We start from the raw sequence: 13487 nt of genomic DNA on the forward strand, positions 1-13487 counted from the left end.
CATCTAGAACGTAAGTAAGGACTAAGAGGGAGAACACTAAAACTAAATTGAGACAACTAGTCTCTGTGAATCGGATCGAGGATTTTGGTAGCTAGGCCACCTTAGTGCTCGAGGATTGGTACCGTGATACTCGGTTAGGCTTTATGGGACATATAAATTTTATATGTGAAGGCTCAATGATTGGTATTGAAAGCTCGAGCTCGTGACCATGGCTACTGGAGCATGGAGGTTGAGGTCATGGGCGCCAAACATGGAGAATTACCAAAAAAGTGTTAAATCTATTGCACTTGTGCTAATTCAGTCATAAACCTTTTTATTGGGCCAATTGAGTCATAAACCTATTCACGTTTTATCAATTGAATCCATCCAGTTAATTTTGACCTGAAATCGCTAATATGGATGCCGACCGTCCGACATGGAAATTTTTTTTAATAATATTTTGAACTTTTTAAAAAAAAATTTCTTTTTTTCTTTTTTGTTTTCTTTTCTTTTTTACTTTTTTTTCTTGGACTTAAGGCCAGCAAGGATCACCTGCCAACCCTCGCCGGCCACAGGCGAGGGCCGCGATGGCCTCGCCTAGACCCGGTGAGGGCGTCCCTAAGTCCAAGAAAAAAAGAAAAAGTAAAGAAAAGAAAAGAAAAAAAGATTAAAAGATTAAAAATTCAAGAAATTATTAAAATATTATTAAAAATTTCTACGTCAACACCTGTCGTATCACATAAGATAGCAAGCGTCCATATCAGTGATTTCCGACCAAAATTGGCTGAATTAACTCAATTGGCAAAACGTGAAAAGGTTCATGACTCAATTGGCACAATTAAAAGGTTTAGACTAAATTGGCATAAGTGTAACAGGTTTAGAACTTTTTTAGTAATTTTCCCCCAAACATGGTGTTTCACTACGAAGGAGGGGTCAAAGTCAGCAATGGAGAGGGAGTGACTTTGGCAACGGCCCTAGGTGGACGGAAGGTCAACGACAGAATCGGATAGTAGTGGTATGTAGTAGAGGGGAGATGGGGGGGTTTGTGGGTTATGGAGGCTAAAGCTTTATGGCAGAGTTTGGACGTTTTGTAGAGCGATAATTTGATCTTTTCAAAATAGGGATTTTTTCTAGAGTTAGCAAACTCGTATTTTAAAATACATAAGTTATATTTTTGGTACTTTCCCCCAAAAAATGACGCTCCTATACTTACTAGGACAACTAGCAAAATCATAGCAAACTATATATTATGAAGATCCGAAATATCTGGTGAAAATTAGAAAACTGTAGAAGGGAGAATATCAAGGCAAGGCCTATCTGAGATACCAATTTCGAGACAAGATTCTTGTCCTCTAAGAGTTCTAAGCGGTGAAGCCTTTGTCGAAGAGAAGGCGCAAGCGAAATTGGATGGACATAGAGTTTTCGGCCAATGCATGATTTTGAAGGCGATGGCAGCTGCGATGTTCGGACTTATCAAGGTATTCTATGATTGCAAGGGGAATACATAGAAAATTTTCTCCTGCTGAAAGCTCAATGATCCGTGAAGATGGTTTGCATGAGGAGCATGATCTTGATTTTCATGGAGGAATCAAAGGACTGGTATGGTCGATTCTCCAGTACCATTTTAGGAGAACATGATGGAGTCCAGGCATGTTTATGGCTTGTGATCTTCGACCCTTTCTATTGACGTACCTGGGACCCCATTTGGAGGAGAGTTTTCAGGTGTTGGTCAAGCACAGTCCAGGGTGATCCGTCCATTCACAAAGGCATTGAGTGGATGTGTCAAAAGAGATGCTTCCATCGACTCTGATGAATGTTAAAGTGTCGCTTTGATTAGTGGGTGGGTGGAGTGCTTCTAAAAGAATCTTTTTCTGAATTGGTTTATAGCTTGGTGGGATTCATGCCCTAGACTGTATGGGGGTCAAATTAGCCGATCAAGAAAATGTGATGTGAAGTAAATGGAGAAAATCAGCTCAGTTGGGGTCAACTAACCCTAAGAACAAGGGAGAACTTCCATTCAGTCTTTGTTACAGTATCTCTGAATTTACTAAATTATAGATTACTTTTAGAATTTAAATGGAAATATTGAATTATACTTTATTGAAAACTAAAAATATGATTTTAGATATCATAAAATATATATACAATCAAATTCGTGAGTCACGAGTCTTCCAAACTGTCTGAAACGACAATGATATAGCGAAACGGCTGAGAAGAAACAAACGGGAAAACACTCTTCAAACAGATACGATCATGGGCTTGAGGGGCCTGGCAGCTTACAGCTGAGGCCCGTCAACAACTTTTCTTGGACAATTAACCTATCGAGGCTTCTTGTAGTTGAGTGGGTCATGGCAAAAAGTCAAAAAAAAAACGAAAGATACAAGCTTCATGTGAAAGTACACCTGCTGTTATGATAAAGTATCGTACGCACTCATGGTGAATCTCGAGCCCTGTTGTGTTGAACATAAGATGATAATACATCAGGAGGTAAGAATTGTGAAGTGCGGCCACTGAAGATGGGAAACGAAAATTGTGCAAAACTGAAACCTTAGGGATTTTCGAAACTTAGTAGAATCATAAGTATATTCGTCAAAATTCATTTATTACAACAATGGAGCTTGGCCCTTCTCGACAAAGGATGTACTACTATCAATAACTCTGTATCAGAGAAACTGGGATCCTGTTAAAAATTGGCGACCGGGAAGTTGCCCCATTCTTCAAATACGCCATCAGGATCTGCTAACTTCACTTCGGTCGCCTCCGGTAAGGCTGGAAAATATCGTCCATGCTCTCTTTTATGTAGTTTCCTACTCTATTCACATTCCTGGCAACACCGGATGCGACCAGACCCGCATTTCTCTTAAACCTGGAAATCAATGGAATTTGTCATCTGGACTTGCAAGTAATCTTGAAACACGATGGGGGATGATACAAATGTTAGAGCAGAGGACTCGCCTACTCAAGTAATCATCGCCAGAAGAAATTGCTGGCTTGTAACTCCGCCGTTGAGGAAAAGCATGACCATCTGGAGCTGAATACACAGGGATTTGCCATAATGAGAAGAAAGCACCAAATTGTCACTAAGCAACTAATGTGGAAAACAGCATGAGAAGAGCACATCTAGGGCCTTAGGCCAACGACAGAATGGCAAGGGAACAATTATGGCTAAGGCCATGGTAGAACAAAGACAATGATAAGTGTGTGCTGGCAATATAACCAAGTAACAAGGCAAGCATTGCAAAAGAGAACCAAGCTCCTCACCTTCCTTTTTATGAAGGTTTGCAGGAACATTCTCTGCAGGTGTTGTTCTTTTATCTAACAGAACCTGACACAAATTTAGCTGTCAGATAAAAATAAAGTAGGGTACAAATCATACAACATGACCACTTTATCAACGACCAACTCGAGAAGAACTAAACATGTTCACTACACAACACGAAGATATCACGAGAAAATCCAAAGATAAATGCAGTCTTAAGATCTTACTTTTCGATAACCAAGCCTAATTTATAGTTGAAGAGACAATTGATAGTTTGCTTTCTTTTTACATTTTATACCAAAGACAGAAGAGACAATAAATAATTTTTTTTGCCAATGAGATGGTTGATAATCGAAGGCTCTTTTAAAGTTGACTATTTGAAACAGAAACTTCCAAAGTAGTAACACCATCTAAGAAAACGTACAACTACATCAGCCAGTAAAAAAGAAGGACAAACAATAGCTCAAAAGATATCTTGTCCAGCCATTGCAAAAAATTCTTGGTCGGTGGTAACCTAGCTGGACATTTTCAAGACCAAACTTAAGCATAAGCACATGCAGGATTAATTTGAGGTCACACTTGGTTCAGAAATTAGAATCACCACAAATGTGCAGTGTCTTCCTCCCAATAAATTACTTCAAAACCTTGAATGGGCAAAATATGTAGCACCTTGGTCTCTTGTGTCCTTTCCGGACTTTTTCTAACAAAAGACACAATCAAATGGCAATCTGTACAAGTACCCGCAAAACACTATTAAACATTGTTGAGCCACCAAGAAATTGATATGTACTGATGAAAAGAACACTATGGCACTACTGACACATCATGCTCAAAAGTAGGATCTCAAAAAACGTCATTCTGATAACATTCAACTGAGTCAACCAAAATAAATCACACTTCAATAATCTTTTATCCTGCATTTGTAAGCAACTTAAATCAGTAACAGAAACACATCAAAAGACTCAAAATTCAACATTAAGCTACAATAGGTGCTTACAGTTTTCAAGTTTTGTGTTGAAGAAAAACACCACCATAATGTAATTAGGAAGAAGCTGGTTCATAAAGAGAGGTAATCCCATTGAGGTGAAGACGGAGAGGAGTCATTACCTCAAGACCGACACAGAATGGAAGCTCTGCTTGTTTATCCTTCAGATCTGAAGATTGATTATTTTTCTCCAAGAAGACAGAGTAACCAACACAGGCATAGCTGAAGTCTTTCAGATTCCGGCCCTCTTTGGTAGCTTCCAACTCAGTTTCTCCCACAATATAGCTAGGCACTGATCAACAATCCTAAGGGTCAGCATATACAAATAACAGCTTACAGTAGGACTAACGGATTCACGCTTTGCTAAAGATGGAGCTGGAACATTTTGTCTGTAGGTCAACCAACTTAAGACAAGTACCTTTAATTAAAAATTGCAAATTGTCAAACCAGTGTTTTCAAACCTGGACACGACTGGCAGATTCAACCAGGAACCAAGCATGGTATAGTCCGGTTTCATGAAAGAATTGGAGTGATCAAAAACTGATCAAACTTAGCGTGGACGGTTCAACCGGGACAATTTCTGACTGTTTCCTTGGCCTTATGAAAAAAAATTGACCTTGCACGAGCAAGGTTCAAACCTTTGTTCACTTGGAAAAGCATTTAGAGCACTTTCTACTGGACCATTAACACTTTTCTGACATATAACTAGAAACTATTTTACTTAATCGAATGTAAGTTTGATCACCTTTGCATACGTGACTATCCCTTAATGTCAGTTAGTTATGACTAGAAAACCGACATATCTAATGAACCACGTTTTTCCCTTTTTATCCAACAATCCACGTCAAATGCAAGACCGGTCCTGTAAAAACACTTATGGGACGATAAAAATTCCCCTAGATTATGTCCAACATCATACTCAAAAAGTGCTAGTCCAGAGGTCAGTACAAAAGTCACGGCTTGTCTCAGTACAGCTTACATTAAGGCCTTGTTACCAGAGTGTCTTTCCGGTTGCCCAACCATCGAACCATACCATTCACCCTAGAAGCAACAGTATATTCGAAGGCAAAGCACGAGAATAAGATCCCCACCAAACTCTACAATCCCAAAGAGACTGCCAAACAATTAGAAGGGGGAACCAGCAGCAGCAGCAGCAGCAGATGTGCTCACAAGAAGCCCAATAAGCAAGCAAAATCCCATCAACGACAATGTGCAAAATAAGCTAAAAACATTGACAAGACATCGATGAATCGGGCCCGAAGAGAAGAAAAACAATCGTAATTTCGGTCCCCCGATTCAACCGGTTAATCTCGTCGAACACAAGCCTCGCATCGCAAAACCCTCCGACCCCAATTCCAAGCAATTCGACCAAATGCGACGCCAATCACTAAAGCCATAGAATAAAGATCGAACTGCAGCAAATTTACCAAATCCTCTCCGCTATCGAGAACGACAAGGGAGGAGGGAAATCAGTCCGATGGCGAGGGAAGACGGACCTTCGTCGAGAGTTCTGGAGAGGCCGACGCAGGTAGGGGGCCGAGATTTGGACTTCAGAACGGAGGAGTAGTACAAGCACCCCTTGCACGACTTCCCTCTCGATGCTGCGCCCCCGCTAGGGTTCGGGCCGGGGCTAGGGTTTTCGAGGCGGACCTGAGGGCGGCCGCCGGCGTCTTCCCCTCCGTTCGTTTCCATCGGGTTCCTTCTCTCGGCCGATTCGATCGAATCTGCGACGGCGACTGCGACTGCGACTACGACAATCTCGGCGCGCGTGCGAGCTTCGAGAGAGAGACGAGTCGGCTCGTGCTCGGAGAGGAGATGGGAATGGCGAGGAAATCGGGGGGTGGAGTTCGGCGTTGCGGTCGTTCGCTGATCGTTCGTCTTAAATCGCCAAGAGGAGATTTTCCACCCGTGTGAGGCTCTGGGTGAAATGCATTTCCTTTCTTTACGAGCAACATAGGCATGATAAATTAATTTACTAAAACACCTATCATGGATTTAAGTAAAAATTCCAAATAAATGCATAAAGTGGATTTTAGATCAAATAAGAATATGAAGTGACATGCCATTCTCAAATAAAGACATGAAGTGGTATGTCATTATCAAATAAGAGCCTGAAGTGGCCATGTAAGTTTCAAATGAAGGCCTAATCTCATCGATAGCCGGCCAGACAAATATTTCGGCGATCAAAGGCATTTTCGTCCAAAGACAATTTTAATTTTTATATTTTCCTTTTTCTGGTTTTCTCTTTGTTATTCGCTGGTGGCCAGTAGGGTATTTTCATCCAAAAATAATTTTAATTTTAATTTATTTTTCTTTCTTCTTTCTTTTCTTTTTTTCCTTTTTCTGGTTTTCTCTTTGTTTTTTGCCAGTGGCTTGTTGAAAGGGTTGGGCGAGATTGGCCCTCGCCAAATCTGGGTAGGACCTCGCCAGCTACCAGCGACGGACAACCTCGCCTAGTCTCGAACCTCATCTAGACCTTGCGAGCGTGGCGTCACCCAACCCTTTCCGGGAAAACAAAGAAAAAACTAGAAAATGAAAAAAAGAAAGAAAAAAAGGAAGAAAATTTCAAAAAATAGTTAAAAGACGAAAATGCCCTTACCATCCGAAAAGTCAAGCCCTTCTTTAAAACAGACATAGCCACTTCAAGTCTTTATTTGAAACAAAATCAATTTCAAACCCTTATTTGAGAAAATGGAAACACTTCATGCCCTTATTTGATTAAATGAGGGCACTTCAGGTCCTTATTTGAAATTTTCCGTCGATTTAATCAAGTGATGAAGCCATGTCCTTCTATCTAAGGGTGAGCATGGTAGAACCTAGAATTTGAGAACCTGACTAGTAGGAACCTGTAGGTTCCACGTTTCAAGGTGCAGGGTAGGTTCCAGATTCCAAAAATTGAGAAATCTGTTTTGACAGGTAGGCTTCAGGTTCTAGGTAGGTGGAACTTAGAACCTGGAACCTAAAACCTAAACAAATTTTTTGTGTTTTTTCTTGGTCTATGTCTTCGCATGATCATGCGGTATTTCATGGCGTTAGATGATGAGTGTAATCTGAAAACACTAGTCTAAGTTTTCATTTTATGACTTGTTAATATTTCATATTCTTCGTATGTCTAAATATAAGTTGTGATAGTGGATCATAGCAGCAAGTGGCGGTTGTTAAAAGTGATGATTCACTATATTTGTTCAATTAATAATACATATGGAACCTATATAGACTCTATAACCGACCTTCGAACCTGTGGTAAGATAGGTTCCAAGTTCTAAAAAATGAGGAACCTCTTATCATGGGTAGAACCTATACGGAACATGGAACCGCTCACCTCTAATATCGATTCACGCAATGACTTCTTATTTTAATTATATTTATTTAAACCGTAATGACAGGAAAATTAGTCTTTTGTATTCTTTTTGGTGAATGACATGCTTGTTCAGTAGTATTGCATTCATTTTCGTTTTGTTTAACTAAAATTGAAATAATAAAAAAAGAACCTGTTAGACCCTGGAACCTGTGACAGGGTAGATTCCAAATTCCGACGGATACGTTCCAAGTTCCAAAATATAAGGAACCTGTACCTGATGGTAGGTTCTATGTTCCATGTGGAACCTCTAAGAAACCTAGAACCGCTTACCCCTACTTCTATCGGTTCTAAGGAGTCGAGAATCGATCTTGTGACCCTTGATTCCATGATTCCCAATTCTACTAGGAAGCTGGCCCATTTTATGTTTTAAATGAAAAGTCAAATTGTTGCGATGGAAATATAAAAATTGAACCATTTCACTACAAAAATATTTGTTGGTCAAGTGGTAATGTTGTTGTTCTTTGTGTTAAAGACCATATTACGGTTCTCGATAGGTGAAATCTCTAAAAGAGACTCAAAACAGGTTTAGAACCGGTTCTCTTCATGAACCAAACTCTTGGATAGAACTAGTGGTTCTAGCCTTGGAATCGAGGGACCGAATTGGTTTGTTCAGTCTTAGATATGCGGAATCGAGAGTCGAACTGTTTCTCCCTTGAATTAGTCGGTCCAAGCTGATTCGATTCAATTTTCGAGTTGAACAGGGCCGGTGCTCAACCCTAATCTCAATGTGGTCAGGCAAAATTGGAGGACATACAAGAGAGAAAAGAGAAATAAGGTTTTATAGTATTCTACAGATCAAAATGACTTTGCATTCATATTGAAGGCACAGTTGTGAGTTTTCTAATTGTTTATAAGGTTGTAGCAAGTTTCCAATTAAGTTTTGTTCGTTCTTAGAGAGAGTGGTTCACACATTTTATAATTTGAGTTGGTGGTCTAGTAGCTAGTAGAAGGGAGAGCTTGTGTCTTCGTATTTTCTTGGTATTGTTGAACCCTTTGTACCCTTCATGATCGAAGTTGATTAACGGATTTCGATGCCCCATGGTTTTACCTTTTCCCGTAGAATGGGTTTCCACTTAAATCTCAGTATTGTTACTTGACTTGACGCGGGCGTGCGTCCACTGGATGTGTCACTTTCTGGACTCGTAATTTCTCCGTCCGCTGTCCAATTCCCGTGAATTTTACGACGCTGGACCACTCCTGTCGAGAGCTCTCTAATGAACCCAAGATAAAATCGCACAATCACGTATCCAAAGGTTTTGACCCAATGACCAAACTGGAGAAATTCAAGAAAACAAAAGTAAAGCAATGACTCTTTATATTTGAAAATTGAAATATGGGTGGGGAGTACTTATAGGCCGGGGCGGGCATGGCAACTGAGTCGTGCCAATTCTTGGGCCCATAGACTTCTCCATCTAGTGTCCGATTTGCGCGATTCTTCGCAGTGTTGGGACTCCAACAAACCCAATAATGGTAAGTAAAATATTGAAATTACGGACCCCAGATTTTGAACAATACCAAGGCCTAAGGCTCGGGTTTATGAACGAAACGTGGTTTCTGCAAAATGACATTTTTTTTCAAATGATTATTTCCCATAAGTTATAGGTCTCGAAAGTTTAATTCGATTCGGAGACCAAAAAGTATGGTTTTGGGCTTTAAGACCTTTTTCAGGTATCGGAAGGTTTGATCAAAATTTGCCCGTTGATTACTTCCTCAACCTGATATCCGAATGATCTGATTTTGTTGCGTTGGAACATTTGTGATCCATAGTTTCATGTTGTGCATTTGAAATCTGGAAATCGCAAATTTACTAACAGTGTGAAAAACAATTTTAGGACTTGTTGACACTTGATTTTTGGCCTATTTGTCAAATTTATCTAAAAATCACAAAATTTGGATTAGGAACCTTGGTCATGCTTAGGAACCTATTTCTAAACAAAAAATAATTTTTTTGGAATTTTTGTGAATTTTTCCTTAATTTCTTTTGGCCAAAATGAGAGAAAAAATCAAGAAAAATACCAAATGGAAATAAAAAAATTCCAAAAAAATAGCCATTAGTCTTCTTTTAATTCCGATTTCAGCACTGCAGTCTCAATTTTAGAAAATTTCAGTTGGGGATATGTTTTTCCCAAAATTGGGTAATTTCATGCCTCAATTAAGCCAAAAACCCAATTAAACTATTTTTAGTCATTTTTAGGTTATAGTGTCTTCACAACAATTGATTTTGGGACCTTGAATTTCATATTGGTCAGTCCAATTTCACGATTTGACAAAGGAATTGAAAAACCCCAAAATTAATTGAAAATTAGGGATTTTAAGACCTAAATTGGGGATTGCATTCAATCCAAAATTATCAATCAAGACCCATACCTTCCCTAGGGTTAATTAGTCATGGGAAATTCAATTTTGATCTCTTTGATACCATAAAGGAGGGCTAAGATACAAATCAGGGAAGAAGAAGAAAAGGCGTGTGGCAGGTATGCTATCCCACACATAAACGGCTCTCCAGGCCTTTATAAAAGGGACTGCCTTTTAGACATCAGGCCCCTCTTCAAATTTTGATTCGCACCTTAGAATTGCTTTTATGATAGCAGAATTATGATGCACAGGTTCCATACAATGGCAAGTGCAGAGCATACTATCAAGACTAATCAGCGTACATACGTTTGTAAAATCATATCAAGCAGAAAGGTAGAAGTGAAGATTCAGGGACTCATAATGCACACAAGTTTTATTTCTTGAGGAGCAGAGCGTGTCCCCAAACTTTACAAGCATTGCCTTATATATAGGCACAAAAGTAGACGTAGCTTAATTATTGGTGAAGTTCTAGAAATCACCAATAATTCGACATTCTCCGACCGGCCATAAAGGCTTTTACAACTGATAGACGATAAGCAAAACTCTAACAAGCAACAATAAAGACTGACAAGTGATACTTAAAGACTTTTACAACTAACAGACGATTGAAAACCCCTTTAGACGATAGTTTTTCTTCGTTTCTGCACATTTTTCTTCTTGCTACAGTGCCGCTACAGTGCATGAACTGTATATGAACAATATTTTTCCAAAAATTGAGCTGGTTTTTCAAACACGACAAGCTAATTTTTTCAACATGCTTGGGAAGGCTTCAGAGATCATATTTGTGGATGAGTTCCTCAGTATTGTCATTATCAGAGCTGTCCGAACTACCTCCGTCCTTTTATTTCTTGTAATCCCTGAGGATTCGTTCAATTTTCGCGAACTCTAGGCCCACATCTTCATGAAGTTATGAAACCTTTTGTCTTTTTTGTGAAGACTCATAGGAAGAACTTGGAACGTCTATAGAACTTGAGGCAATATCAATAGAACTTGATGGAACACTGAGCTGAGGAAAATTCTCTAATTATAGTGACGGACTGTCATTGTCATCGCCTAAACTGAGTGCTAGTTGTAGCTCACTGTAATCATGCAGGTCTTGCGATAATAGTCCGCCCCATGGATCCTGTGATTGAGGATCTTGAGAAGATGACGAGACCTCTTAAGATGAGGATGAGGCAGTAGAATCCAAGGCAGCGGCAGCAGCATCCATATCAGCTTGCATATCTATGCCATAATATTGTCTCAATGCTATATCAATTATCGTCTAATACCTGTGGTCAGTTGGATGATCTCAAGACACATCGCTAGAACTGGTTGGCCATACTTCTGGTGGTATCACTTGGTTGTATTGACATAGAAGTCTCTAGAGTTCTCTATATTCTTAGGGAAATGCCAAGATTTTGCATGAAAGGATTTTGAAAAACTTTTCTGGAACTGGCTGAGGTTTGTAGGTAATTACTCCCACATCACATGGAGTTTTGCTCACTTCTCCATTTGGGCGAATAAAAACCCATGGCTTGTGAAACAAGACTATTGTATGCAATTTTGGATTGGGTCTACAGGCTCTAAGTTGTTCCTGAAACATGCATTTCCAAGCTCTCAATGGTTTGAACTAATTAAACATATCACCCAAATGCTTAAACTTTTTTTCTCCCGAGAGAATTCTACCAATAATGAAAATAATTCTGGTTGTTGGAAATTCAATGGTTATGGTATAAAGATTAAACAAATACCAACAAAACCACTTCAATTCCTCTGGGAATTTGTCTTCAAGATTGAGGGAGATAGGATGGATGAAAGGATATTTGGGATATAGCCCATTGGGTCTAAGACTTAATCCTCCGAACTTGCTGAAAATCAGCAGTTGATATTTCCATATTAATGGTGGTAGATTTTCAAAAAGGGTGTTGTTCTTGATGTATTCAGGAACTTTTGGCGAGTATTGCTTGCTTGGCCAAGAAGGCTTCATCTTGATGGGTTTGTATCCATCGAACGGATTTCGGGATATATACATATTTATATATGAAACTGGTGCAGCAAATTCTTTTGGCCTGGATAAGAAATCTGCAAGCACATTCTTTTTTCCTGCTATATGCTTGGTTTCAAAAAAATATTTTGAAAACCATTCTGCCCATATGAGGAGTGAGGGTGAGGAATTTGCTTTTGTTTGAACTTCAGCATTTGGGAGAATGACGACATATTTAGTTCCACTAGAAAATGATGTCCTAGGAGATGAAATTCAAACTTATTGATGCCATATTTTATCGTCAAGATTTCCTTGAAGGTCGAGTGATAATGCATTTCACTTGGCGTAAATCTTCCACTTTTATGTCCACAGATCTTACGTTTGCCATCAATTTCTTCAAATAGAACGGCAGCCCAATATTCATCGTTGGCATCTGTTTGCAAGACTCTTTTCCCAGTAGAAGGGATTTATAGAGGAGGAAGATGTTGTAAAACTTCTTTGAGACGTTTGACTAATTTAGTCTGCTGAGATCCCCATGGAGGGGCATCCTTTTTTAGCATCTGCTGCAGTGGACTCACCAGGTTGGTAATTTTTGGAACGAAGTCTTTGAGATAATTTACTATTCCAAGAAACTGTCGAACCTGTTTGAGAGAAAGATTCTCATTGGGAAATTTCCGCTATTCTTTGGCAATATGAGGACCAGGATAATATGCTCCGTCCCTAAGATGTATTCCGAGAAATTCGATTTCTCGTTGGACAATAATCATCTTTTTTTGGGACAGCATGATGTCATATTTCTAGACCAATTCGGCAAATTGGCTTAGCAATTTATAATGAAAATCTTCATCAGGGCTGTAAAGGAGGATATCATCAATGTAAATTTGGGCATTGGCCAAAATAGGCTGGAAGATTCTGCACATAGCTTTTTAGAATAATGAAGGAGCCGTTTTAAGACCAAAAGGAAGTACCGTCCACTGGAAATACTTATTGGGGATGCAAAATCTAGTTTTGTGCCCATCATTTGGATGAATTTCTAATTGTCAGAATCCAGCTTTGATGTCAAATTTGAAATAGACCTTAGCTTGAGTAAGGTTGGAGAATAACGAATTCCGATGGAATAATGGGAACTTATCATCTTGGAGGAATTGATTGAGTGGCTGATAATTGATGACGAGCCTCATTTTTCATCCGTTCTGCTTAGAACGCTTTTTCATGTAGAATGCTTCACAAGACCACTCAGAATTAGATGGCTCGATCAATCTCTGGTGCAGTAAGTCCGAGCACTCCTTTTATGCTAAGATCAAATGATCTGGATTCATTCCTGTATGAGTTACTTTGGTAGTATTGATATATTCATTTTTTTAAAGGCAAATGGATGAAAAAGTCAGGATTTTTCCACAGAGGGTTTGAACATTTAAGGATGAGTGGGATTCTGCACATGCTCCAAGAAGGGTTTGAATGATAGGATCTAGCATATAGTATCAGAGCCAGTGCTCTATCCAGCCTACTTGTTTATTTTTAGATGAAATACCAAGTGGAAAAGTTAGCTTTGTTCCATCATGAGTGATTCTACTGATTCTGG

The 13487-nt window shown here is 39.3% G+C and overlaps 1 protein-coding gene across 1 annotated transcript; it reads right to left on the bottom strand.

Moving 5' to 3' along the window:
* Positions 1-2509: 2509 nt before the first annotated feature.
* On the bottom strand, positions 2510-6138 carry LOC115690149 (uncharacterized). The gene is made up of 5 exons (XM_030616409.2): positions 5720-6138; positions 4346-4515; positions 3241-3304; positions 2935-3010; positions 2510-2845 (listed from the first exon to the last, which is right to left on the bottom strand). The coding sequence occupies exons 1-5, from the start codon at positions 5913-5915 to the stop codon at positions 2725-2727; spliced, it is 627 nt and encodes a 208-aa protein (XP_030472269.1). The 5' UTR covers positions 5916-6138; the 3' UTR covers positions 2510-2724.
* Between the last annotated feature and the right edge of the window lie 7349 nt (positions 6139-13487).

The sequence above is a fragment of the Syzygium oleosum genome, unplaced genomic scaffold (genome assembly GCF_021117445.2).
Source record: "Syzygium oleosum isolate NSW1041296 unplaced genomic scaffold, Sole_v2.1 Sole_v2.02, whole genome shotgun sequence".
Lineage (NCBI taxonomy): Eukaryota > Viridiplantae > Streptophyta > Magnoliopsida > Myrtales > Myrtaceae > Syzygium > Syzygium oleosum.